At 24.7% G+C, this 27,993-nt stretch overlaps 2 protein-coding genes across 2 annotated transcripts; one reads left to right on the top strand and one right to left on the bottom strand.

The window, feature by feature from the left end:
* Position 1: 1 nt before the first annotated feature.
* LOC132920263 (uncharacterized) lies at positions 2-20,242 on the bottom strand. Its single transcript, XM_060982510.1, has 6 exons — positions 20,107-20,242; positions 2,114-3,687; positions 1,904-2,040; positions 1,649-1,839; positions 1,313-1,579; positions 2-508 (listed from the first exon to the last, which is right to left on the bottom strand). Exons 2-6 carry the CDS (start codon positions 3,677-3,679, stop codon positions 441-443), a joined length of 2,229 nt encoding a protein of 742 aa, XP_060838493.1. The 5' UTR covers positions 3,680-3,687; positions 20,107-20,242; the 3' UTR covers positions 2-440.
* Positions 8,659-27,965, top strand: LOC132920264 (long-chain fatty acid transport protein 4-like). Its single transcript, XM_060982511.1, has 12 exons — positions 8,659-9,008; positions 18,331-18,484; positions 20,119-20,356; positions 22,964-23,234; positions 23,360-23,561; positions 25,638-25,830; positions 26,486-26,629; positions 26,772-26,906; positions 26,975-27,041; positions 27,166-27,256; positions 27,321-27,477; positions 27,542-27,965. Exons 1-12 carry the CDS (start codon positions 8,821-8,823, stop codon positions 27,694-27,696), a joined length of 1,995 nt encoding a protein of 664 aa, XP_060838494.1. The 5' UTR covers positions 8,659-8,820; the 3' UTR covers positions 27,697-27,965.
* Positions 27,966-27,993: the final 28 nt, after the last annotated feature.

Below are 27,993 nucleotides of genomic sequence, written 5' to 3'. Positions count from 1 at the left end.
GTTTCTTGATAATTAAGTTAAAAAATTATATTATTAATATTTATTACAATTTTTATTCAAGTATAAATACGGCAACAAAGATAGATAAAAATAAATTTTAAGTGTATATTGTGTTGCGTTTTATAAATTTCTCATAACATATTAATAAAAATACATATTATTTTCACAATAAAATACCAATACATAGATTGAAAGATAATAAAATACATATAAATATATAAATTTAAATTTAATTATCTATAACACTAAGTAAAAACAGTTTTTTATAAAATATTCTATAATTAATTTCATATAATAAATATAACAATAATAATGAAATTTAAATTTAAATACAAATAACAGTATCATAAAAATATAGATCAGTAAATTATCTGATTGTAAAATTAACTAAGAGTAATAAAAATATTTTAAGTAACTTTATAAATTGTAATGAATACATTTTAATGAGGGATCATGTACTGCAAATAACTGTAAACACTTAATTCTCCCAAGCATTGACAAGCAGCGTCTAAAAAAATATATCATTAGTAATCTTCTATGAAGTAATCTTTATATATTATGTATACAATTAGCAATTATGAAGAATAATATTCAGAAGTCAGGATAAAAATATTTTTCTTTCTGATTATGAAATACATTGCATGTTAATAGTAAATTATGGTGATTTAATTTCTATATTATAATACTAATTCAACATCAATAAGTATAGATTAGTGGTTAAAGTATCTATTAGTTAATTATTGATTAGTATTATAGTTTTACAGTAAAAATATTGGTTTGCTTGAATGGTGTTTTAAATTTGGAATAAGTAGACAGACTACATTACTATAAGTACTTATTGTTATTGCTTTGTCAATTATATAATTATAAATTTAATAATTTAAATACAATTATATATATTTGAACACCTGTATGTGATGGCATTTGAGCAGAAAATATTGTAGGGCTTCAAATAGACTATAAACAAGTCATCACATTTTTTGATTATTAAATAATATTTAATATTTCATCTATCTACTCACAAAACTATATACAAGTAGTTTTAATTCTATATTATATATTTTTTTGTAATATGTGTATATTTAAATTAAACGCATTTTTTGTACTTAATATTAAATAATTACATAACTGGGGGGGGCCTTGGACTGTAGTTTACTTAGCCCTTCTCTAAATTTGGTCCTCTTTTGATTAATTAGTTAAGTATAAAATATTTTTTACTTAAGCATAGACTAGAATAGTTTAGATTTAAGATTTATTAGATATAGATGATTTAGTTCTTAATAAACAAAAATAAATGATTGTAATGTTATACCTTTAGAACAATTGCATTTCCATAACATTTTATTTTGAAATACAGTTGTCAATAATCCATTGGCATCTGTAAAATTTCCTTTGAGAGGCCTAGAGATGGATTCTGAGAATTCAATTACTTCAGCGTGAATGATGCCAACAAACAACAATAATTCAGCAATTTCTGATTTAATTGTCAACCATGGAGAGTATATACGTATTATACTATTCTTGGCAACATTTATAGAACAATTGTCTAGAATAACTAACACTTTTTGAACTTCCTTATCTGTAACATATTACAGTGACAATATTTATTGATTTAATTTAATAACAATTATTATTCTAACTCTTTTACCAGATTTCATGTAGTCACAAAGTAGGACAATCATTCTAAATTCCATCCATGCTTCAATAACATTTAATAATGCAGTTTCACCTTGATTTGGCTTATAACTTTTAGACAAGCTTTTCTCATATTCTCGAATACGGGCTTCAGATTTTTTACGGTTAATAAGATCTCGAAATTTTCCTCTCAATCCATCCTTACTGTAAAAGATATTAAATATTTTAATAATTATTTATGATTTTTCAAAAAAATCAAGAAACTTACCACATTTTTTTACGTTTTTTAGCAGAGTCAAAACGATTTGGTGATGATGGGCTATTTTTTGATTTTCTTCTATTTATTTCGGGTGAAAAAATAATATCATTTTCGTGGATAGCTCTAGGTGATTCTACGGCGTCAATCTACAAACAAAAGCAAATTATATGTTTATATTAACCATATTATTATACTTGTACTATAACTTGAAATACACACTTTAAATGGCAGTTCATTGACAAAAGACTGTATTGGGGAAGCTATAGGTTCAAAAAAATTTGGTACTGTTGTGCCATCAATATTAGGTGGAGTTTGGACAGATTGAATGAGTATCTGACAATTCTTTTCATGCGGAGTTGTAGGCGATTGATCGACTTCAATCAATGGAACGTATGGACTTAAAATGGTTTCAGGAGAGTATTGGATTGTGGAATTCTCCAAATTAATTGATTCATGTTCAGGAGTGGCAGGGATTACGTTTATTTCGGAAGAATGTACAAACGATATAATATTGTCTTTATTCTGATTAAAAAGTTTTGCTCTATAAGGCATAATTATTTTTGAATATTCTTTAGCTGTATTTTTGGCCAGTTCTTTTGTGTTCAAAGGTGAATGTTCTAAAGAAGTATTGGAATGATATCTTTGATTATCGTCATTAATTATACACGATTCTGCTGGTCTTCGATTTTGATGTTCTTGTGATACAATTGTTGATTTTTTATGTTCTGTGCAGTAACTTTTTATATTTAATTCAGTTACAGGATACTCCAAAATATTTTCTGTATTGATAATATCTATAGAATCAAAATTAATTTTACTTTTGAAAAATTCATTTTTGACAATGGTTGATGTTGTTTCAGTACTTTTCTGAATTTCATTTTTTGGTAAATTTATTTTACTTTTTCCATAGTCTAATGTTTTATATTCTGATACTTTACTCCCACTAGTATAGTTCTTGATGTTAGTTTTTTTATTATAAATCCAGTTTTTATTTTTTTTTTCGTTTTTCTTTATAGGTGATGTAATTTTTTCGGATGATTCAATAATATCTTCAGAATGTACAGAGTTTATTCTACTTATTTGCGTATTTATATTTTTATATTTTTCATTTAAATTTTCTGGTGCTTGTACAATTGGTAACAAACACTTATAACTATCGTAACTAGAAATATTAGTCTTATCCAAATTACTGTACTTAACGTACCGTTGTCGATTTGACATAATCACGGGAGATTTAGAATAATCAAAACCTTTAGTGTGTGAATTTTGTTGATCCATATTATGCGATGACTTGATGACCGGTGCATCATTAACAGTATGTAACGACGAAAATTCACTTTTTGTTTGAAATAAACACTTTTTCGATTTATGAATTGTAAAATCTTGATTTCTTATTATTCTCTTTCGATTTGATATAATTTGGGAGGACTGAGTAGGTAAATTTAATTGAGATGTTTTGTTTATGTTATAAGTTCTTTTTCTTAAGTTATTTGCATAATCAAAAGTTTCAGAAGGTTTCTTATTTTCTCTTGGACTTGAATGTTTGTACACTTTTTCATTTTTATTTTCTTGGAACAAACTTCTTTTTACACGTTTGTGAACATGTTCTATTTTATTTTCGTTAATTTTGACATCCAGAGATTTAACCGATTTTTTAACTTTTTCAACACTATCTTCTATATTAATTCCTTTTAATTCTGGTAATAATTTTGGGTTATGAGTACTGGTATTTCTGTTCCAAATAACTTCCAACGGCTTAAAAGATGAATGTTTTGGATTTTCCATTTCTTTTTCTATAAACATGAATACAATACATTAGGTATATATAATTATATATTCAAGAAAAATGTAAAAATTATTTATAGTCTTCAGAATACCTATTATCTATTTATTAAAATATATATAGCTGTGTTATGTCAAATGTATATGAGTACGCTGTATCAATGGTTCCCAAACGTTAGATCACGTATTCACGTTAACAGTTTTAAATATTTAAAAATTTCTTTATAATAAAGAATATAATATATATATATATATATATATATATATCTTATGACTATATGCATATATTTTTTTTTATATATACGAGTATATTTTACAGTATTATCTGTGTAATATTATTGTATATTGATGTTCGAATTAATTTTTATCATTGATTATTATTTGCGACGATTACGAGTGTACCAGTAACATAATAAAATGTCGTTACGACACCGCTAGACTAACATGAAACAAACGGTTATTACTTTATTAGTATTTTGTGGCCGTTGTAGGTTGTAGGTCGCCAAAATGGCAAAATTCAAACGTTTTTAAAAATGTATAGTGTCTTCAGTGAATAATTTAGAAACCTCTGTACCATATAAATGATATAAGAACGATACATTTATTGTTTAAAATATAGGTTAAAAAGGTTGTACAATAATTGCACCGATCAATTTCAAACTACAGATGAAATCGTTTATTCTAACATTCGAAGACTAGGAAAATATAGGTTTTATTAATAATTGATACCTATAGTAATAATCAATGAAAAACAATTTTCAAAGCAGTACATATACTTACAATATAATATATTTTACTGTTGCATTATGATAATTTTTATTAAATATTATTATTATAATTTATATTATTAAAATTCATACTTTTATTGGGTACTTACATACTATTATTATCTCAATATTATATATACAAAACCGTTTGAAAAAATAACTTTTCAAATAATTACCAATATTAGAGTTCTTTTATATATTTTGTGATAGATAGAAAGATAATTCAAATACCAGATGAAGTGTTCGTGTAACGATTTTAATAAATCGTTTTCTCAGGTAGGCACTTCTAAATTAAAACGATTGTATTCAAATAATATTAATATAAACATTTCAATACTAGTAAAATGTTATAAATAAAAAAAAATCCCTAAAATATAGGTACCTAGCTATAACAAAATTATCATTCAGATGAATGTAAATCTTAATTACCATAAACAAAATACTATTTGCAAAACTAACATTATATATATTTAATTTTTGGTTAATTTATTAGAACACACATATTCATATCTTATTATTCAAATATTATGATAAAACTACAATTTAAAGCCAAACCACATATACCATTTGCATTAAATAAAATGCTAACAGTATGTAGATTAAAACATATCGTGAACTTTAATAACCTATGTTTGTGTAACAATGAATATAAATATTACACGCATATCATTAAATATAATGCATAATCAATACAAATAAATACATATTGTACCTTGGCCAGAATACTAAATTTCCAATGAAGTGCAAAGTTTCATTTATTAACTATATAACTTTTTTGTTTAATTAAATATGAGTCATGTGATAGGTATATAATCTGTAATCACTAGTGATAGCCTATATAGTGTATATTCTGTATAGCCATAAATATAACAATAATTTTTAAAGAAATTATGTTTTGTAAATAAGCAATGAGTATGCAATAAGAAAAATGTTTGTACATACAAAGTTTAAACAGATTTAATAACTTAATAACATAGAAAAAGTAACTTAACTATTATAAAATGTTTGCTGACTTCGTGTGAAATACTAGAGGTTAACTGAACAACATTGTACCTACCGCAACAAACTTGTACGAATACCCTCACTGAGGAAAATTGGTTTAAATGATTTCAAAAATACACAATTTTTCTTAAATACCATAGTTGATTTCTTAATTTATAGCACCAAAAATCTTTTCAAATTTTTAAAGTTTATTATATCTTAATTGCTCGCAAATATTTCTTTAATATATTGATACGTATAGGAACTGTTAAAATGCATAGCTGGTATCTAATAATTTAGTTTTTCTACTTATGGGTACTATATATAATCTAAAAAAAACTGTGTGAATGTAACTATATATAGGGTGATTCTTTTATCATAAAACACTCATTATTTCAAAAAGTATTCATGTTTTTGAAAACATTTTTTCACATAGTTTCATCAAGTTGTTAAAAAAACAACGATTTTATTAAAAAAATTATATTTTTAAATATGTTTATCCTTATATTTTTTTAAGTTTTTTACTTTTTTAAATGACAACATAGTTTTAATTTCATATTCCAAAGCAGAATAATTTTCTGAATATTTTTATACATAAAAATCGAATTTAGGACGAGTAGTTTATGTATGTGTTATAAGTATTTAAAGTTTAGATGCGCGGAATAGAGCGGCACAGGGTTAGTGGGTTACCCGGCAAAATGTTTGTCTACTACTCAGCTTGTCTAAACTTTAAATATCATATTATCATTATCATATTCATATTTGATGTATTAAAATACTCAGAAAATTATTCTGCTTTAAAATATGAAATTAAAACTCTATGTTGTCATTCAAAAAAGTAAAAAATTCTAGTGCGGTGCTTGCGAATAATTATAGTATAGGTATATGACACAAAACAAACATATCTCAACAAAACAACATCCTAATAGATTTAAATATAAGTAAATTGTGTTTTAAATAATATAAATAAATCATAAATACTTTGTAGTTTGTATTACAAATTTAAATAGGTAGTAAGTACATTTTACCTATTCATAAATCTCATTGGGTTTAGAATTTTAGATAGGTAGTTAAAATAACACGTTATTGATGGCACCGAAACGACGGCAACAAAATTTGAGTTTACCAACAATCTCGGAATAAACCAATCAAAAGACTTTCGCCGTTTAGTGTTGTGTATTTATGTACCTACTCGTATATATAAGGAATATTACGAATATTGTTAATTATACAAATACAACACCTACCTATACAGTTGAATTTGGTTCACTCTAAATCGTCAATACCTTTAAGTTTTGACCTAATCCTTAGAATTTCATATTTAAATAAGGGAAAATAGAAATTCTTCAACATAAAAAAGTGGGCAAGTGGGTATCGCTCTGCTGTATAGTAGAGATGGAGAGTAGGGTACTGGTCACTATAATGGATGTGTTAAATTTGAATGCAATGACAGGTATCATTGCATACGAAAAACGATTCTGAACGGAGATGATTTGTCAGTCAATGATAATTAGTAGGATATTATATTATATTATTAAATTTTATCTATATTTAAATTGTAATAAATCGTTATTTTACTTGATTTCGAAAAAAATTTTCATTTCATACGCTCAATAACATTTTTCTATATTGACGCTGGAATTTTTTTTTAGTTACTTGAAGGAAAACTTATGGATAATCTTGTATTGGGTTTTTTAACCTTAAGTATAAATCACAAAAATGTTATGAATTTTCAACTTCAAAATTTCTTGCAAATTTTCACAATTTTGATATATTTCGTAAACATTTGAACTTAAAATGCTTATAAACAAAAATTGTGACTAACAATTTTTGATTTATTTTACTACGATAAGTACAACTTATAATAGACCTTGTATTAAATTTTAAAGATTTTTTGGAAAGCCAAATTTTTTTTATCGGAATTTCAAAAAAATTTAGAAAAATCGAAAATTTCAATGGTTTATAAATAGTTTAAAAAAATTCTAAATATATTAAAAATGTAATCGTAAATAGATAACGCTAATATAAACAGTTGGTGAAAATTTCAAGTATTTACAATGATTCGTTTTTGAGTTACAGCAAAATCAAAAAATCGATTTTGTCGAATAGTGATTATGCGTACAAATTCCCGTTTTTTCCGTTATTTTTTCAGGGTTTTTCCTGACGCTTTTGAAAACTGCTGGAAATTTTTTACTTTTGACCCTCTCAAAGTACCAGCTAGATGCATTTTCCTTTTGAAAGAAGGGCTGAAGTCAAAAATCAAAGAATTATTACCACTACAAAACGCGATGACACACAAAAATAAAAAAAACACACATCATTGCAGTAGAATCAATACATTCATCTATGAACTCCGTTCAGAATCTAAAACTTAAAAAAGTATAAGGATAAAAAATATTTAAAAATATAATTTTTTTAATAAAATCGTTGTTTTTTTAACAACCCAAAACTATGTAAAAAAATGTTTTCAAAAACATGAATACTTTTTGAAATAATGAGTGTTTTATGATAAAAGAATCTCTCTGTATAAAACGTTCCTAGTACCTGGCAGTTGTTCGAAAACAAACAATTAGAATTTAGAATTTAAAATCTTTGTACCTAACTTTATAACTATATTATTGGTTCCATAGTAACAAATACACTTAAAATTACCGATATGATTTTGAAGCAGAGAAATAGCTTTGAAAAATAACATTTTCAGAAATGAGTAATGTTTATATTAATTATAATTTATAATACAGTACAATGAGTCATGTACTACCAAGTACTTTTTTTTACGATTTAATGTATTTACGTTATCAAATGATTTGACCAATCACGGAATTCAGAATGTTTAGACAGATCAGCTATATTGTTATTGATATAAAAATAATGTTATAATTTGCTTTATACATACCTATACTTTAGTGCTCAAAATAGTTAAATCCAAATTTTGTATTTTTCTGATTTTCATATAATACATTTTTTCAAAAATTTAAAAAAATACTTATTAGACATTTCAATATTAGGGAAAAATGATTATTAATATAACTGTTATGGGTATAGTGATAAAATGGATAAAATATATTTTAATAAATAATATCTGTTTAGCATTTAATTTAAAACGACTTCAAAGGTTAGTATATAAAAATATTTTTTATAATTGATATTTGAATTTGATATGCATGCGTGCCACCAGATGTCGCTGTTACAATTATATTACACAATATATATTATAAGTATACAGTATGTGGTATAGCATTAGTACATCCGCCAGCTGGCCAGTCACTTACCGGGACCGGGCAACTGCCAACTAGTGGTTAGTCGTTGCACAGTTATCACGGTGTGCACGCGAGGGTAGAGTTAATAATCGGGAAAATTATTTTTAATTACATTTTTGCTATAGTATCCTTAATTATGAATAAAGACAATCAACAAAGTGTATCATTTGTTATGCTCACAGCTTTTATTGCTGTAGCTGTTATGTTAATCATCCTAAATTATTGTATACTTTGTATAGTTCCAGTTTTGAGTGCATTATGGTTAATAATCAATTATTGGAATTTCTTGGTCAGAGTTTGGCAAACACTTCCAAGGGACGCAATGTAAGTAAACAAAAAAAATACAGAATTTACTAAACATCTAAATGTCTCGGGCTGTATCAAATATTCGTCCATTTTTAAATACGTTTATAATTTTAAGTTGGATAACTTTTATAGTTGTATGTATAGAATTATCAATCATTGAATATGTATTTAAGCTATAAATAAAAAAAAATCGGTTTCAAAAATATTCAAAAGTGGCCAATTTCAGATGAGAAAATATCAGTGTTAAAATAAAGTATAAATATAGTTACACAATGAATGATACAGAAATAACGTAAACTTATTATAATATATTATCACATTTCAATACCAATTACGTATAAACATATTTAATGAATAAACAATATTATAAATTTATATATGATAAAATCTATGACTCACAGTAATATAATATATTATAATAAACAAGTGGAATATTTTCTAACAATTATATACAAGTTAATAACACATGTACTGGAAAGAAAAATAGCAAAAGATAACAAAATGCATCAATTATTTGTTAAAAGTTAGAAACTATTAAATATTTAATGTGTTTAAAATTAATATAAAATGTTTAACGATTATTCAATTAACTTTAAATTTTGTTATTTAATAAATAAATACGACAATACAAAAATCCCATATGTATCATATTGATCTAATTTCAAAACTTGTTTATGTGTGAACCATCAATTATAATTTATAACTAATTAATAAATAAAATAAACGCTTAAAAAAATTCCTTGTAGGATGAAATATTTTCATGTTATTGTAATAAATAATAATATATTTATAATGTTTTGTCTGAAATTATCATAACAAGTTTTCGGTTAATTTGTATAAATTGTAAAGACCTATAATTTTAAGGTCATAAAAATATTATACAGGTCAAAAATGTAAAGGTTATTTACAATATTTTTACGAAATAAATAAATAATGATATGATAGATCAATGCGGCAATGACGAAATCAGAGGGAAGGCACAATAATGTTTCTAGTATTTTTTGTTGAATAAACTAATATGTAGTTAAATATTATGATAATCATATTATTGTACCAATTTTAAAATAAAATCCGTGCAAAGAAGAACGAACAAGGCAGTTTTACTAAAAAAAATGTAAAACCAAAAAACCTGGACTAAATAAATTGGTATTCCTCTGCATCATGGCTTCATTTACATTATATTGGTGATATATTATTTGTGGTACATTTAAAAGTAATTAAAAAATTAATTTCTATCGAAATACAATTTTGTGGTGGGGTTCGAATAACAGTACTTATTTAAGACTATTAAAATATATTAATGGTTCCTTAAAATTAATTTATGAGATGTATTAGTAATATATGTAAAATTAGAATAATATAATATACTTAGTTTATGTTCTTAACCATCAACAATAAGAAAAAATAAAACAAAAACACTCAACATTTTATACTCGATCCAAAGCTAAATTTCTAGGATTACTATATTTGTTTACTGTAATGTTAACCAAACTCGATTTATAATACAGAACAATTTCATACGACGTATATTCAATAATCTTTCGAAGTTCTTAGGTAACTTAAACCTTTCTTTTATATACGTATCTTAAGGATAAATTAGTAAACAGGAAAACTCGCTTCGTTTATTGAATAGTATGTTTTTAGTAAATAGATATATGATGTAAATAGAAGGTGCCTCGTCAAGGTAAAGTATTAAGTTTGAACTAACTGCACAGCAATATTTATGGTAAGAAGTAGATTCTGAGCAAAGGAGACTAATGGATTAACATATATTTCTAAGGATAGTTTAAGCTATATTTAACTTTTAGGTATTATTCTAAAGCCTTGTATCTAAATTTGTTTCAATCTTTCAATTAAATTAACATATTTGTATTGATAAGAACGCCATGATATGTAACTACGTAAGAACTATACAATGACCTTAAAATCACTATTCTCTAGATCAGCATGTCAAATACGCGGCCTGCGATTTATTTTTATGAGGCCCTAGCCACATTGAAACAATGTCAAAATATTTAATTGTTTAAAATAAATTCAATTATTTAAGAAATATTAAGAATTTTTTTTTGCTGCCCACAAAATGTTTGGTATTGATGATGTTTTGAACCAAGTAATACTTTAAGTTTTATATATCTGCTCTAGATTATTGAATCTAGACTATCTATACTTGTTTCAATACATAATAAAACGTAAATAAATAATAATATAATATAATAATTTAATACTATAGAATATAGATCATCCTAATCCACTAATATCTAATCTTTCTCTATTAAATTCCCGGATAACCCTTCTCGTCACTTAAAACGAAATTTTAGGATGTCATGCAACCTCTTAAACAGTTAAAAATATAGGTATACATTATATACATATTAATATAATCCAATCCAATTAGTTAAGCTGGAGTAGTGCCCCCCTATCATGACATCTAGTGTTTTATAAACTTACACCAAATTTATTCATTATTTTTAATTTTAAAGAATGTAAATTACCATATTGGTTTATTTACTAGAGATTTTGAGTGAAGTGATGATTGTATTGAATATTGAGTCTGTTATCACTTCTTGGAGCAGTAAAATTTTTTGGGAGGTTTTTGGTACCAAATTAGATCGAATTGATACTTTGGGAAGGGGGAAGGTATCAAAAGTAAAACCAAAACGCAAAACTTGTTTTCAACCAAATCAAATTTGTGTTATTTAGAGAATTTAAATCGTAGAAACTTGAATTATTCTACTATTACTTAAATAATCATTTTCTAAATACCTATTAAGATTAATTTTAAGCTATTTTTCCGTATTTTATATATTATTTTAAGTGTTGATCAAATTTTAAGAATTAGTCAAAAAGCTTGAAAATGTAATACGAGATCCCACAGATGTTGTTTTTATATTAATTTAAACTATTACTATGAGTATAAAAAAATTAAAAATAACATATAACAATATAATATTCTAATTTTCAACTATGTTGTAATGTCAAGGCTAACTATTATTATTATGACGTCATGGTACACTTCAATAGTCTCAATAACGATGGTTACAATAAAATAATAGTATATTCATTATATATTTTAAAAAGTAAATGTTATTTTATAAGATAACTATTACAATAATATTACTATTTACCATGAGTTATAAGCTATAAGTGTTATAACCATCATTGTTTTATATTTTTCTAAATAACAAGTAAAATTAAAATAATATTTTAAAGGTACCTACATTTCACACAAAAAATTCACGTGATAATGTTATGGTATGCTACATAACAACTACCTTCATTTGATCACTTTCACTTGGAATCATTATTCATTATTTTATATAGTTGTTTAACAGCACGTACCGTTTCACCTACCTTCTACAATTCACAAACCGTAGTTGTAGTTTGTAAATAAATATTATATAATTAATTCAATGTATTTTCTACTATCATCCCTTATTGTATTTAACCATTTTTTTTAAATTTATACGCAAGAAAATGGTTAAAAATACGAAACAATATTTAATTCACAAATAAATGAAAATACATAATATTATTTGAATTGTATTAAAAAACCTTCCATTGAGCAATAGCCTTGAAATGTAATTGATTAGAAATCAAAATCACTAGTTACCTACGTTAATCTTTCAAAAAACTCTTGCATACATATACTATTATACATTTATGCATATAGACATAGACATTTTGAATTAGTGACCATTTTTTAAAACTATTGTACCTACATATAGACTACGTTTTGTTGTCTTAAACACACGACCTTCATCTTCAAAATATTTATCTAAATTATTTATAATTAGAAAACAATACAATAAAAACTTAATCATATTTAGTTTATATTAAGACGTATACATACAATATAATCTATATCATTAAGTGGGAACATAAAGAGAAAGTTTTGTTAACTAAAATTTTTTTAAATAGGTTTTGTAACAGTTAATAAGAAATATGAATAGGTAGATGAGATATAAAATAAATCTTACATAATATCAATTGTTTATAAAAAATATATAGATAAAGGAAGAAATGCAATTTGTTTTGTAATATTCTCAAAAATATGATAAATGGGATAAAACCAATTAACTAATTATAGAATATGGATACTATAGTTTGAAGTCGAAAAAACATTAGACTTAATTTGTCTTTATTCTTTTAATGAGTTTTAAATTCACAAACACAATTATTGTTCCCTGAATAATTATTATGAAAGTACTAAATAAGAAAAGTTAAATTTGTGACTAAATAATATATATATATACACATGACTGTACTCAAATCTCATTATTTTTGGTAATTTTGAACTTTTTATTCATGACTATTAAGTTTTAAGTTAATAATAAATAGAGATGACTTTCAAGCATTCGCATATTTTTTCTGGTTAACTTTCGTATGCAGAGTAAGTACTAAGTACACAATACATTTTACAACGTCTGTGACCAATTACTCAAAGTTTTAGTGCATATTTTTGCATATTTTGAAATTTTTGGGTTTAAAGGACAAATTTTTGATTATAAGAGGTCTAAAATTAAAATAAGATTCCAAATCAATTTAGTATAATAAAATAAGTAAATCAAATCTAGTTAAACCTTTTAGAGAGATAATATAAAATTATTTAAATTAAATATTTAAGGAAAAAAATTTTTTTAGAACTATAAATTTTAGTGTTTTAATTATTTTTGGGGCATATTTAACCGCATATTTTAAATTTTTTGATGAATAAGTATATAATTTTAAATGCATATTTTTTGATTTTTTAGTGCATGAAAGTCCTTGCTCTAAATTAATAACCTTATCATAGTATAAGTAAACATTAATATATTCTACTTGAGATTATAATTAGAATATTTCAATACATTTTAAACGCAATTTACTATCTTTTACTCTCTTTATATATATTTATTTATTTACTTTATAGTATATTGTATAGATTCCTACTTAAATAAATTATTATCATAATTTTCTTTATAAAGAAATTATTTTTAGAATTCCGTATATTATGGTCTAAAAGTATTACTATATTGGATATATTTGCATATGTGTTGAAGTTATTATTCATTCTTCAATTACGTATATAATATAATATATTATATTGATTCAATAAGTTTAAATAATTTCATATGGCACTTATGTATGAATTTTTTTTATTTAAAAGTTTCATCGATATTTTTAAATATGTAGTTATAAAAATAATTATCAAAAATATTCGATAAAATAAGACAAATTAACTGATTTTTCCCGTTTAAAAAAAAAGAAAATAATAACAAAAAGATATTAGATATTTTACGATAATACGATATTTTTATATAGGGTGATTCATTTAACGTTAGACATTAATTATTTTTATATTTTTAGAAAACATTAACGATTTTGCAATTATTTCTATTACAATTAATTTTTAATCGTTATCATGTCTTAAGTTCAATTCTTTTGATGTACAATTTACATTTTTAATTTAATATTCCTAAATATAATATTACTCGGAATATTTTGATCTACAAAATTCAAATTTAGGATGAGTCGTTATTAGTTTTAAGTATTTAAAATTTTTATGAGCAGAGTAGTGTACTAAGATTTTACGGGGTGCCTCGGTACCACTTCATTCATCAAAACTTTAAATACACATCTCATATCTACATCTATTCATCCAAAATTAAATTTATTTTATTATTTATTTTTTTATTCATCGAAGTATTCCAAAAAATATTTTGCTATGGAATAAAGAATTTAAAATGCATATTGTCTTAATTTATTTTATTTTTTAATGATAACAATAAAAATAGTAAAAACATATTTTTTAAGAAAAACTTTGTTTTTAACGACCTTAAAATTATGTAAAACATATTTTCAAAAATGGTAAAGTTTTTGAAATAATGAATATCTTACGTGTTATGTTAAATGGATTTTCCAGTACATAGATATACACAATACACACGAGCATAGGTATTTAAATCAGTTAAGGTGCGATACAACAAATCTTATATTATAGATTCTATTTTGAGCGTGAAATGTATATATTTCATACCTATTTTTAATATCTTTATAACTATATCTTAATCTATGAATAAAAATATTAAGTTTAAATGAGTAATCGATAATCGATTTTTTTTTAGATATCCTTTCGATTACGTTTGGTTTTGTTTTTTAGTTTTTTAACTATATTATATTATTTGATTTAAATGTTGAATAGTATTTCAGGAATTTTAAGTTTGTCACGAAAAATATGCGAAGACTAAAAAATATGCATTGCTTGGCGATGTATATATATTAATAAATTATTTTTATTGTACTAATCAAATTATTTATAAATTCCTAGACATTTGGACTTCAATAAATTCATTACCAAAATGTCTGAACTTTTTTGAACTGTTGATAAATTCTATAATTAAATTTAATCATTTATCTTATTTAATGAATTTTTTTATAATCATAAATAAACATCAGCAAAAATGTTTAATTTTAACGTTATGTACCTAGATCATAAGTACTATTTTTAAAAATTAAAATTATCAATTTTTAGTTATATAATAAGATACCTAATAATATTAAAGTATCAAAATAATAATATATTTTTATACTCTAGCAAGTATTCTATTACCTAATATATTTATTTAAACATGATACACCACGTTATAGGGACCGTTCAATTATTAGAGTAGTTACCTTATTTTGTTATGTGTCTATTTAACAATCAAGGACGATATTCATACGGCTGTGGCCTGTAAATTATACAGAGTGATTTGATTGTTTATCAATAATGTATGTAAAAAAACTAATGTCAAATTCTTTATTTTACTTCAATATGATACTTTTTATTGGTACAGTGTACACTATACCTCTAGGTATACTATAACTACTGCAAGGCTGTGAATTTAATGCACTTAAAAACTATTAAATATGTACTAAAAACTAACAAAATATACTTAAAAATATGCTCTCATTTTTCAAAAATATGTAAAAAAAACTTTAAAAAATTTAACTTTTATTCTTATTTTTTTATTATAATTGTTTTATTAATTTTACAATTAAACAAAGAAATCAACGCGAATAAGAATAATACTCGAACACAGGTACGATGATGCACGTTGGTCAATGGATGGACCGCAACAAACTAAAAACGATTGTCTAACTATTTTTGTCATCCCTTATGCACGAATTGATATCAGTAAATTAATTTAATCTCGACTTCAACGGTACAATATAGTCAATAATACACGTTAAATACCTGACTAAAAATAGAATAACACAAAAAAAGCATTTATACAAAAAAAAATCATTATAACATGCATTTATATGCCCCAATCCATGAAATACGCAAAAATAAGATTTGGTATTTGAACTATAAATAAGTCAAAACAAATTTTGGCTGAATCCATTTTATTATACAGTGTAGCAAATAAAATATGCAAATACATTAAATTCACAGCCTTGATAATTAGTATAATTTATTACGTTTATATATTAATAATTAATATAATTGGTTTCGTCAAAGTGAACTATTTAAGTTGTATTATAATTTCTAGACATCTAAAAACAGTTGTAACTTTGATTATTAATTAACACCTTGAAAATGCATTACTTTTAATACATATTGTACGATAATTACAATAGAACTAGTGCGAAAGTCAAAATAATTGTTTTACGCTAAATATCAAGGATGAATGGATGATCCTTTACGTTTGATTAAAGAAACATAGCAGCAGTTTAAAAGTCCATCCTATTTAAAAGCCTTTATAACTTTTAAATTTTAAGTCTAATTAATCCGCCAATTCCTGATAATAGAATGATTCTAAATAAAACTGTCAATGTAAAATTCTCAATAATTTTGAAAAAAAAATTTAACAGTATCTAAATAGATACATTTAAATAGGTGGTTTTTATATTTAACTCCAGATCAGTACAGTTAGTCGTTAATGTATTTTAAATGTTAATTATCATAATTATTTAAATACTTTAATGCCATGGTCAATTGTCATATACAAAAATGATTAAAAACTGAATTTAGTTGACTATATTACCTTTTAAGTAATCATGTACCTAAATCTAATACCTATATTTAAATGTAGTTATTACAATTTATAATTTATCGTACATTTTTCTTTATGCTTTGGAAATGGAAACTAATAAGAAATTTTGAAAAGTGACTTCAAAAATTTATCCAAAGTACTAACTAAAAAAAAAATTCAAACTTGATAGATAAATAGAAGAACTATAAAATAAAACATCTTCATAAATACAAACATGCCATTGTAAAACCAAAAGGTTAATTGCTCTACTTCAACAATTATTTTCATAAAAATACAAAAATATGAATTAAGTTGGTTTTCTCGGTAAAAAAAAAAGTAATAGTTTCACAGTTTATTTATACAATGGTTTATTTATTTAACTTTAAATAAATAGGTAGGTACTTTAAAATTTAAATATCAAGATTCATAAAAGAATTTCTAGGAAAGTAAAATGTCTAATCAATTATGTACCTACTTTTATTTACATATTGACATATTTTTTACATTTTATATTTTAATATATCTTATAATGTTTATTTATATGATATGAACAATATTTATTTTAAATTTTAGTTAACTATACATCCTTACTTACACAAATAAATAATGTAAATTAATGATTAAGAAATTAGCATATAAATAGAAAGTACAATTATACCTATCTAATTAATATTAGGTACTAATAACAGTAATAAGTAGTAACCATTAGTTTAATATATTTTGACCAAATAGTCACTTAAATTAATTTTTAGCATAATTCATTCTAGTTATGAAGATATTATAAGTGTCTATTGTTAAATAGTTAATAAGAATTTAATCTGAGTAATATATTCAAAATTAATAACACCTTATAAAAATGTATTTAGATAGGTTATTAAAAATGTAATGTCTCGTTTAGTGACAAGATAGAACTAGACATGAAAGTTTTTAATTTTAATTGGTAATGAACTAATAAATTATGCATCAAGGCAGAGGTTTCTAAACTTTTTTGACTCATTGCACCCTAAGGTATTTTCTAAAAATCCAGAGGCATCATATAATAGTATATCCAATAATTATGTTTGTATTTATAACTTTGGTTTTCTTTAGTAAGGCATAACCATTTTACACACATACACATTATATTTTATAAACAAGTTAATTAATTTAGCATGCATGCTATATCTTTCATAAAATCATTTTATTAAATTATGAAAATTATGAAAAATATGTAATATATATGATTGCTTTATACTTGAAATACAGCACTCCCAATTCAAGTTTGAAGCACTCTGATTGAGAAGCTTTGAATTAGGGGATAATATTATAGAAGATATAAATAAAAATATGTTTTATTTTTTCAGATTAATCAAAGACTATTCAACATATTTTATCAAAATAAGAATATGGAATTTACTGGGATGCGACACTTATGCTAAAATTTTTAAAAGAAATGTTGAAAAACATCCTAATAAAATAGCATTTAAACATGAAAGTTCGTCGTGGAGATATATTGAAGTAAATATTACTTTGACTACAAGAAATCAAAGTTTATAATTTATAATAAATAACAATCGCTATAATATACAATATAATACATAATATGTGTACAGTGTACTTCCTACTATTTGCATAATATGTAATGGATCTAAATATTAAATCTATTAAATACCAAAATTAAAGCTAATTGGTTGAATTGTGAAATGTAATATTTTCATTAATTTAGTAGTATAACCAAGACTAATTTAAAATACCTAATTAAATATTAAATCCAATCTACAAAAACTAATAACTAATATGAATCATTTGATATAAGTAGAGTTATGTTCAAACTTGTCGATTCGTGCATCAATACAGGAATAAAAATGTGATGTATTAAGTATAAAAAAACCATTAATTAAAGTTAACTTAGAATACAAAAATACAATATGTAAGACATAAGACGATGAGCGGTGTTGAGACCCAACTCTAAAATACTGATATCTAAGACTGTGAGTGATGTTACAATTTGCCTTTGAACACCTCAAATATCCCTAATCGTCTGTCGAACTCCCTTTTATATGATCTAAACATAAAAAGTGGTGACCATGGTGGTAGTGGTGACTCTACTGCACAAGAGGTCTCATAACATGATTTAGTATACTTGTCGACTCACTTCCTTATCTGTGGAACATTGATTTTCGATTTTTTCAAAAAGAGACATGTAACTATACTTTAATGGTTAAATTTATAACATTTGATTTATATTATAAATATCATAGGGTTCATAACAGTAGTTTAGACATAATTTTTAATATTTATATTGATTGTGAATAATAAAATTAATATCCTAGTTAATTTAAAGAAATGAATATAAATTATCACTTGCACATATTGTTATAATTTTAATTACTTTGATTTGCTTACCTATTTAAATATAATACACTGTCCTTTTTTTAAAAAAAAAATTAAAATATTAATTAATTAAGAATAATTGATTATTTTAATGACTAATATTTCCCAAAAATTAGGTTTTATATCATCAATTATAAGATAAACCAATGATATTTTTGCAGGTATGTACAAATGTACATATTATACACAAAAAAAGTCTACAATTATCAATATTAAATATATTTTATACTTTTACATGAAATCCTAAAATTTTTGATGAGAGAGAATTCCTAAAAACCCCTGTATACATGCTTGTATTTTTGTATTCAATACTTTAGATTACATAAGTGAACTTATTACTATATCGAATGATTAACACTTCTTTAAAATATTAAAATTACTCTTGGTAAAGCTTAGGTATGTTTACTTACAAGTTAATTTTTCACCTTTAAAAATTACTAAATACCTATCTACTAACATTAATTATTAAATTGAATCTAAACAGATTAGTAAATAATTAAGATAATTACTGGTATAGTAAGTACAGTACTTTTTTTAAAACATAAAAAGAATAAAGGATTTTTATAATTCTGTTAACAGCAAGTCACAAATACCTATATTAAAAGATTTTCAGATTATAGGTATACACTTATCCAAAATATATAATATTTTTTATACTTTTATAATTTAGAGTTATTAACAAATATATATATATATAAGTAACACATTCAATAAACTAAAGATAATATTATAGTTTTGATACTTACAATTGTTTTTAGGTAGAACAGCTTAGCAACCAAATTGCCAATTATTTCAAAGAGCAAGGACTTAAACGAGGTGATATTGTTGCTTTATACATGGAAAGTTGTCCAGAATATGTATGCATTTGGCTTGGTTTGTCTAAAATTGGTGTTATAGTAGCTTTAATTAATAATAATCTACGTGCTGATGCATTGGCACATTCCATAAAAGTATCAAATTGTTCAGCAGTCATAATCGGCAAGGAACAAATTGATGGTAAGTAGATATTGTCATAATCTTCTATATTTTGTAATGGTAAGCAATAAAACACAAGAATAAGAAATTAAAAAATATAAAAATATTTGTCTGTATATTGAGATATGTAGAAATTTAAATTATAAATTAAATATTATTATTAAACTCAAATTTTCAATGTAAATAGGTATTTAGTATACAATGACAATTCTTACTTGCAACTAAACAAATAATATTAAATTGAATGAATATTTTCAACACTATTCTTGGTTTAGTTAATGATTAATACTTAATCGTTCCCTATGAAATATGAATTAAACTACATGCACAGTACGATCAGCAAGTCAACAATGTTAACATTATGGCCAGAGTGTCAGTCAGTTGTTCTCAGTACTATACTATTATCAAACCACATGTAAATTATGAATACATGATATCAGTATAAGAATGGCGGCAATTTATTATCATTTATATTTAATTTTTGATAAGAAAAAATAGTAATAATCACGATGTAGAAAGCACTGAATGACTGAACAACAACTGTATACAGTATAGCGTTCACTGTTCAGTGGTAGAGACTAGAGAGAGATCTTCTTTCTATAAGTTATAGTTATAATAACTTATAAAAAAATTTAAGAAAAATTAAAAAATCAGAAGCATAGTCGTCAAAAGTCAAGATGTACTACGTAGAGTAGTTAAAGACGTCTGTCGACATTCCACCACAGTTATAATGTATTATGTAAAGACATAATATATACCAACTTGGTGATTTATATTAATTATATTTAAATAGTTACGATATTATAGTTAGAGCTTAGAGTTATAACTTATAACTAACTACGTGTGATATCTAGAAGATGATAAATAACAGTCTTTATAATTGGATATTTACGTTAATAGTTAAGGAATTTTTCAGTATAGTTTAGGTGTGAATAGGTACGATTTTTGTTTTCTCATTTTCTGTTTGAACAATAATCAGGGACAATCTCAGAAAAAAATCGTGGGGGGAATAGTTTTCAAAATTGCCGACTAAAATTAGAAATTCTAAATTGTTGATAACTATTAAATTATCTTTAGTTATATTTATATAAGTACTATACATTTTTAATTTCTTTATTACCTTAGGTTTCAATTTTTAGTTTCATTTAAACTAGTAACTAAGTAAAAAATACTAAAAATATCTAATTTATTACCTATTTTTAATTCATATTAGAATAAAATAAAGTCAACTAACATATAGAACAGTTAGTTATTTTAATTCATCACTAATTACTCATTATTAAATTATCATAAAATGAAAAAAAAATATTATAATAAGTGCCTCAATTTATTTTTTAATACACGCAAAAGTATTTAGGTATTTATTTCTATAATAATTACTTGCATTGCATCAATTATATTCAATTTCTATTTGCTTCCGACTTTTCTGTGAGTGTTTTGAGTTTATACAATGAATTTTTCATAAACATAATTGAAACTATAAAATCAAATGTTGTTATTATTTAAAACAGAGCTAATGATTGACTGTTGGTATTTCTATAACGAAAGTGGTTACGTCTAAAATATTTACTGTTGTAAATTAATAATACTAATAAATCATTAATATAATAAAATATATTTTCCATAATAATAATATATAGGTAATAATAACATCAAGTTTTGAATGAATAATGCCTATTAGCCCACTTATAAAAATTAATATTGTCAATAATAAATAATACTCTTAAAAATAAATGGGTAAATATTTAAATGATACAAGCTTAATAAAAAGTCAAGCCTACTAATTATTATTTATAAAATATAAATAAACTTGTAGGTAAACAGGGTTTATAAGTTTATATAGCCTCGATTATATTATAATCGACAAGGTATAAATAGTTGTAACAAAAACATGGTTGAAATGACCAGGGGCCAGGGGAAAAATTAAAATTTATAACTCGTGGTACTTTTTAAGTCCCAGTAAAACAGAATCGAATAAAATATGAAGCTTATCGATTATGATAGACAATAGACATTGTTACATTGTCACATTGATGGTACCTATATATTTTTGTTATTCCTTTTACTAGCTTCAAATGAGTGCTCCAAAATGCATAACCTTGGTCCTCTTTCCGCCGTGACATTTAGGTTGTTATATTGTGCCGAATCTCGGAGTTTCGCTATGTTTTTGCGGCTCCGTTTCAAGCTCTCCATAACCCGTTACGGAAATATTGAGTTTAAATAATATTAAGATTTTAACAGTTTATTTAATTTTCCTCTTCTCGTTTTAAAGCAATTTAGTTTAATTCAGACGAAAATAATTTTCATTCTGCCGACTGAAAATCAAATATTGCCGAGTGAAGAAGGGGGTGCCCCTCATGACCCCCTCCCCCCATTGGTTTGTCCTAATAATAATATGTATTAAAATGATTAAACATAATTCAGACCTAGCTATTTGTAAAAAACAGTAGAATGAAGAGCTCAGTTTTAGTTTATTGAACAACACATATATAAATAAAATAGTCTTATTATTTTACCTAATGGATATTGGCTATTCGTTAGGTATTACTATATTATTAGGTACCTATTTCAGGATTTGTGAGCTTTATAATCATATATAAATATAATTATTTATTATTTTTTTTATAGCATTAGCAGAAATTATTAATACAACTACAGATGATAAATTGAATGATCTGTTCACTAATTCAAATGTATACATAAAAAATTACATTGACGACACTGCATTGATTAACACGCCAATAAGTAAAGCTATTAATCTCGACTACGTATTAAAGGAAATATCAAAAAGTGCCCCTGAAAAAGATATTTCTGAAGGTAGTTCAAAAGATCAAATGCTATATATTTATACATCAGGAACGACGGGTATGCCAAAGGCTGCTATTATGACCCAATCAAGGTACCTTCCCAAAAACAAATTAAAGTTTAATATTATATGAACGACCTTTTATTTATTTAAATATTATTATATACATTACTATTATTACTTATGAAGAATATCTAATTTTTACTCAACTTTATCAGAGCTATCTACATGGCGATGGGTGCTAAACACATAGCTGGAATATCTGAACATGACGTTGTGTATACTCCGTTGCCATTGTATCACACTGCTGGCGGTATCTTGGGTGTTAGTTCTGTCCTTTTAGGAGGTTCAACGTGCGTTATAAGGTCCAAGTTTTCAGCATCTAACTATTGGACTGATTGCTTAAAATATGAATGTACAGTAAGTACAGAAACATGTACAAGGTAATTTATTGAAGTGTCTACACTCATTATTTCGAACTTTTTTTTTTAACTAACTTTTACATAATTTGTTGTCATTTCTAAGCACTCAAAAATATTATTTATTGCCCTAATTGCATTAATTGTTTACCTACTTTTTTATAACGACATAAAATATTTTAGATTCTGAGTAAAGCTTTAAATGTATATTGTATATACGTATATATGATTTTACAAGTATTAATTAACTATTTTCAGTAAATGGATCAAATAAGTATTCTAAATTCTGATGAATTGCTGTTATTTTTTATTACACTTACTTAGGTACCTACTCGTGTAGGTCCATGTTTTTAGGAGTACTATCTAAACATAAAAAATATAAAATAAATATTAAAGGAATTTACTATAAGGATTTTTGCCTTTTACTTATGACTGTCAGTAGCATTATTATTATATAGCTATACTACAGGTAGCAGTGGCGTATATAGGAATTATTTTCAGTATGGGCCAATTTATCACCAGTATGGTTGCATATACAACTGGGACGTTTTTTAGGTGGCCGGGTGGTTTTAAATTTTATTTATGACATAAATAATACAAATAGAAGAATTTTAATTTATAAATACATATTTATTTATACATTATACATATGTATAGTAAATTAATCATTTTTCAACACTTGATTAAATCTGAAATTATGTCAATACACCACTGACAGGTTGGTTAAAAATGTTGTTTTACAGCTTTTATTTAAAATTCTTTTTATAAAATTTATACTTTGTTAATTTGTAATTGCACTCCATATAACTGCAGTTATTAAACAATCAAGAAAAATATAATATGATAGACATTTTCTTAAAGTTATAAACAATAAAACATTAATATTATAAATTATAATATAACAATAAGTGTTTACTATCGTTATTATTAAATATACAACAATAATATTTTATATACCTATGGACACATTTTAAAATTATAAGTACCTAACTATCAATCAGGTCACATTTCAGGTATAATCCCAAAAAATAACTGATACAACGCACAAAATCTCGAGCTGCTATTCGAATAAATTAGTCTTATTATCAATTTAATTTTGACAACTAACTAGTAAATAACCAACATTTTATTTTCAACACTCTACTTAATGTACTTCAAGGCCGTTACTGGGGTAGGGTCCAGTGGTTCAGATCCCCATCGCCCGAAATTTTTAAAAGTAGAAACATTTTATTGATGAATATTATAGTTTAGGTATTGACTATAAAATTCCAGTCTATAGTAAAAAAAAATATTGGACCCCCCCTCGAATTTATTTTTCAGTAACGGCCTTGTGTATTTCATCGTATTTTCATGAATATTTTATAAATGTAAAATGATTAGTGCAACGTATAGTAAAAACACTAAAAACTAAAATTCATCCACTACGATGCGGTAAGAAAAGAGTTATTGACAAAATCAAATTAATATTAGGTACCTGCCTAGATATGTATGGTATTATAACATACTACATGCATAGGTACATAAGTAGCCAGGTAGACAGGTACACGTAAGTATCGCGTATCGATTAATTTTGTCTATACATAATAGCATAGGACCTAGGTAAATAAAATACTATAATCTGGTATGTGGGTTACTCCTGTACTGTTCTATAAAACTGTTTAAAGAATCTACATATCAACAACGGCTAGAATAGTTAATTATGGATTAATATTTCCGGAGGCGTGACAAAAATATTGTGTGGCAACTGGCAGTGGCTCGTGCACGCGGGAAGGCAATTTCAGTCTTGTACTGCAAACGTCAACTGCCACTGAAATAGCTGACTTCCCGCCATTGCAACACAACCATAATATACTATTTAAACATTTTTCCTTTTGAGTATCATCAATTTATGTAAAATGAAATGTGAATTAAAGTTGAAATTCAATGAAGTAATAATGTGTGTAGTGTGTGTACACTTCAATTAATCACCTTTTATTGTATCACCAAACCACACTTTTAATATATTATAATTTTAATATTTGACCATAAATATTATTATCCAAGTATACTTATATTCTAATTCAATATTATTTTAAAGGTTGCACAATATATTGGTGAAATGTGTCGTTATTGTTTGGCTTCACCCCCATCTGAGGCCGACAAAAATCATCAGGTCAGATTGATTTTGGGAAATGGTCTTCGACCTCAGATATGGGAAGATTTTGTTACACGGTTTAATATAAAGAAAGTAGCAGAATTCTATGGAGCCACAGAAGGAAATGCTAATATGAGTAAATACAATATTAATTATTTTAATAGTGATAATTTAAGATACATTCTTAAAATTTGACTTCACGTTTTTAAACTGAAAACAAGGTTCAGGGATTATTACTTTTATAATTTTAAGATTCTGAGCTGTTATGAATTACTTGATTTTATAATGGTTTTTCTTCTTTTAATCTGTTTTTAAACAATATTTTTGGGCCAAGAAATAGACTAAGAAACAAAGTGCTCCAAATTATGCTAATAGCTTTATATATTATCTATATAGTATATATTAAAAATATCAATAGATACTATTATACTAATAATAGGTACCTACATACATTTTCCCCAAGTATGAGCAGAAATTACAAGAAATATTAATTAAATTCAAACAAGTTATTTTCAGTAAGTATTGATTTTAAAATCCAATAATTTATTGTTTTTAAATGCGTTATTATAATCTAAAAATTTGATATACCTACATGAAGTGAGCCCCTTTTCCTCCAATTTCTATAATAGCTTTATTTTTATTTTTTAATATCAATTCAATAATTTAAGTTAATTTGTACGGTAAAAATATTTTTGATAATAGATTGCTAAATAAAAGATCCTTCCCAATTAATAAATGTTTCTAACATTAAGATATTATAAGTTAAGTATATAATATTTGTTGTTTTTTAGTAAACACTACAAATAAAGTTGGTGCTGTAGGATTTATCCCATTTATCGGGGAACCATTCTATCCTGTCACATTGATACGTGTTGACCCAGATACTAATGAACCTATTCGAGGAGAAAATAATCTTTGTATTAAATGTAAAGTTGGTAAGATTTTTGTTTAGTTGAAAATTTTAAATAAGTAAATGTACTTCATAAGAGGCATGAGAAAGATTTTCAATATATTTCTTATAATACCTACACGTAAGCATTAAAGCTATCTTTTAATACAATTTATTTAACTATATAGGAGAGCCTGGATTATTGGTTGGAAAAATAAGAAAAACAACTGAGAATTCCTTTAGTGGTTATGTAGAGAAGTCAGCTTCTGAGAAAAAAATCATCAAAGATGTTTTTAGTAAAGGAGACAAAGTATTCAATTCTGGTAATTTTTTAGTATACATTTTATTTAAAAAAATTATCAAAATTTTAATGATATATTTTAAAATATAGGTGATGTGCTAATTCGGGATGAACATAATTTTTTTTACTTTAAAGACCGCACAGGAGATACTTTCAGGTAAATTTAATGGTATTTACCGATTGATAGGACTACCAGTTAAAAAATATGTCACTAACAGATTTTTTTTTTCAATAGTTTAAAATTCTAAGTATTATTTAATTGATTAAATTATATTTGATAGGTGGAAAGGTGAAAATGTTTCTACATCAGAAGTGGAGGCTGCTATTAGTAATATAGTTAAATTAAAAGATTGCATCGTTTATGGAGTAGAAGTAATTTACAAAATTAAATAACACTTTATATTTGTATTTAAATTATTCTATCAATTTTATATAGATACCACATACAGAAGGAAAAGCTGGAATGGTCGCCATTGTAGATGAATCTAGTGACTTAGATTTGGATAAATTATCTGCTGGAATTAACAAATCATTACCAGCCTATGCAAGACCACTATTTTTGCGAATTGTTAAGACACCTGTGTCGCTAACTGGTTAGTTTATTTTTCATATAGTCTTTTAGTAATTTTAACCATACTGTTTTATAAATATGTACAGGTACGTTCAAGATGAAAAAAAATGATGTTCAAAACGATGGATTTGATCTAACCAAAGTTGCTGAAGATCCTTTATATTTTAATGAAGGAAGGAAGTTTGTTCCACTCACCCAAGAGTTACACGACAGCATTGTAAATGGAGCGAAGAGATTATAAACTGTTTTAAAACTATTGTACATTAAGTATTGGTTTGAAAGGGATTTACATTTATGTTTTTAGTAATACTATGTATGATCAAATTGTTGTTTTCCTAATTGACTTAGTGATTTGTATCATACAAAACTAAAAAATAAAACCAAAGACTTTAACATTTATTAGGGTAAAAACTGTGATTCTTTTTTGTACGTCAACTATACAATAAGTTTGGTTTGTTACGATATTTGATCATTATGTATTTTTTAAATAAAAGTTTATTGTTATAATAATTGGTATTATATTACTGGTACCTACTAG

Source organism: Rhopalosiphum padi, chromosome 2 (assembly GCF_020882245.1).
Source record: "Rhopalosiphum padi isolate XX-2018 chromosome 2, ASM2088224v1, whole genome shotgun sequence".
NCBI classification, from domain to species: Eukaryota; Metazoa; Arthropoda; class Insecta; order Hemiptera; family Aphididae; genus Rhopalosiphum; species Rhopalosiphum padi.
The sequence above is the reverse complement of the archived record's forward strand: the minus strand, read 5'-3'. Positions and strand labels throughout refer to the sequence as shown.

Excerpts from the sequence above, each read along its gene's own strand:
- LOC132920263 (XM_060982510.1), bottom strand. The coding sequence starts at position 3,679 with ATGGAAAATCCAAAACATTCATCTTTTAAGCCGTTGGAAGTTATTTGG. Across the intron at positions 1,840-1,903 it reads AAAAAACGTAAAAAAATGTG|TAAGGATGGATTGAGAGGAA; the intron begins GTAAGTTTCTTG and ends TATCTTTTACAG. Across the intron at positions 1,580-1,648 it reads TTGTGACTACATGAAATCTG|ATAAGGAAGTTCAAAAAGTG; the intron begins GTAAAAGAGTTA and ends AATATGTTACAG.
- LOC132920264 (XM_060982511.1), top strand. The coding sequence starts at position 8,821 with ATGAATAAAGACAATCAACAAAGTGTATCATTTGTTATGCTCACAGCT. Across the intron at positions 9,009-18,330 it reads ACACTTCCAAGGGACGCAAT|ATTAATCAAAGACTATTCAA; the intron begins GTAAGTAAACAA and ends TTATTTTTTCAG. Across the intron at positions 18,485-20,118 it reads CGTCGTGGAGATATATTGAA|GTAGAACAGCTTAGCAACCA; the intron begins GTAAATATTACT and ends AATTGTTTTTAG.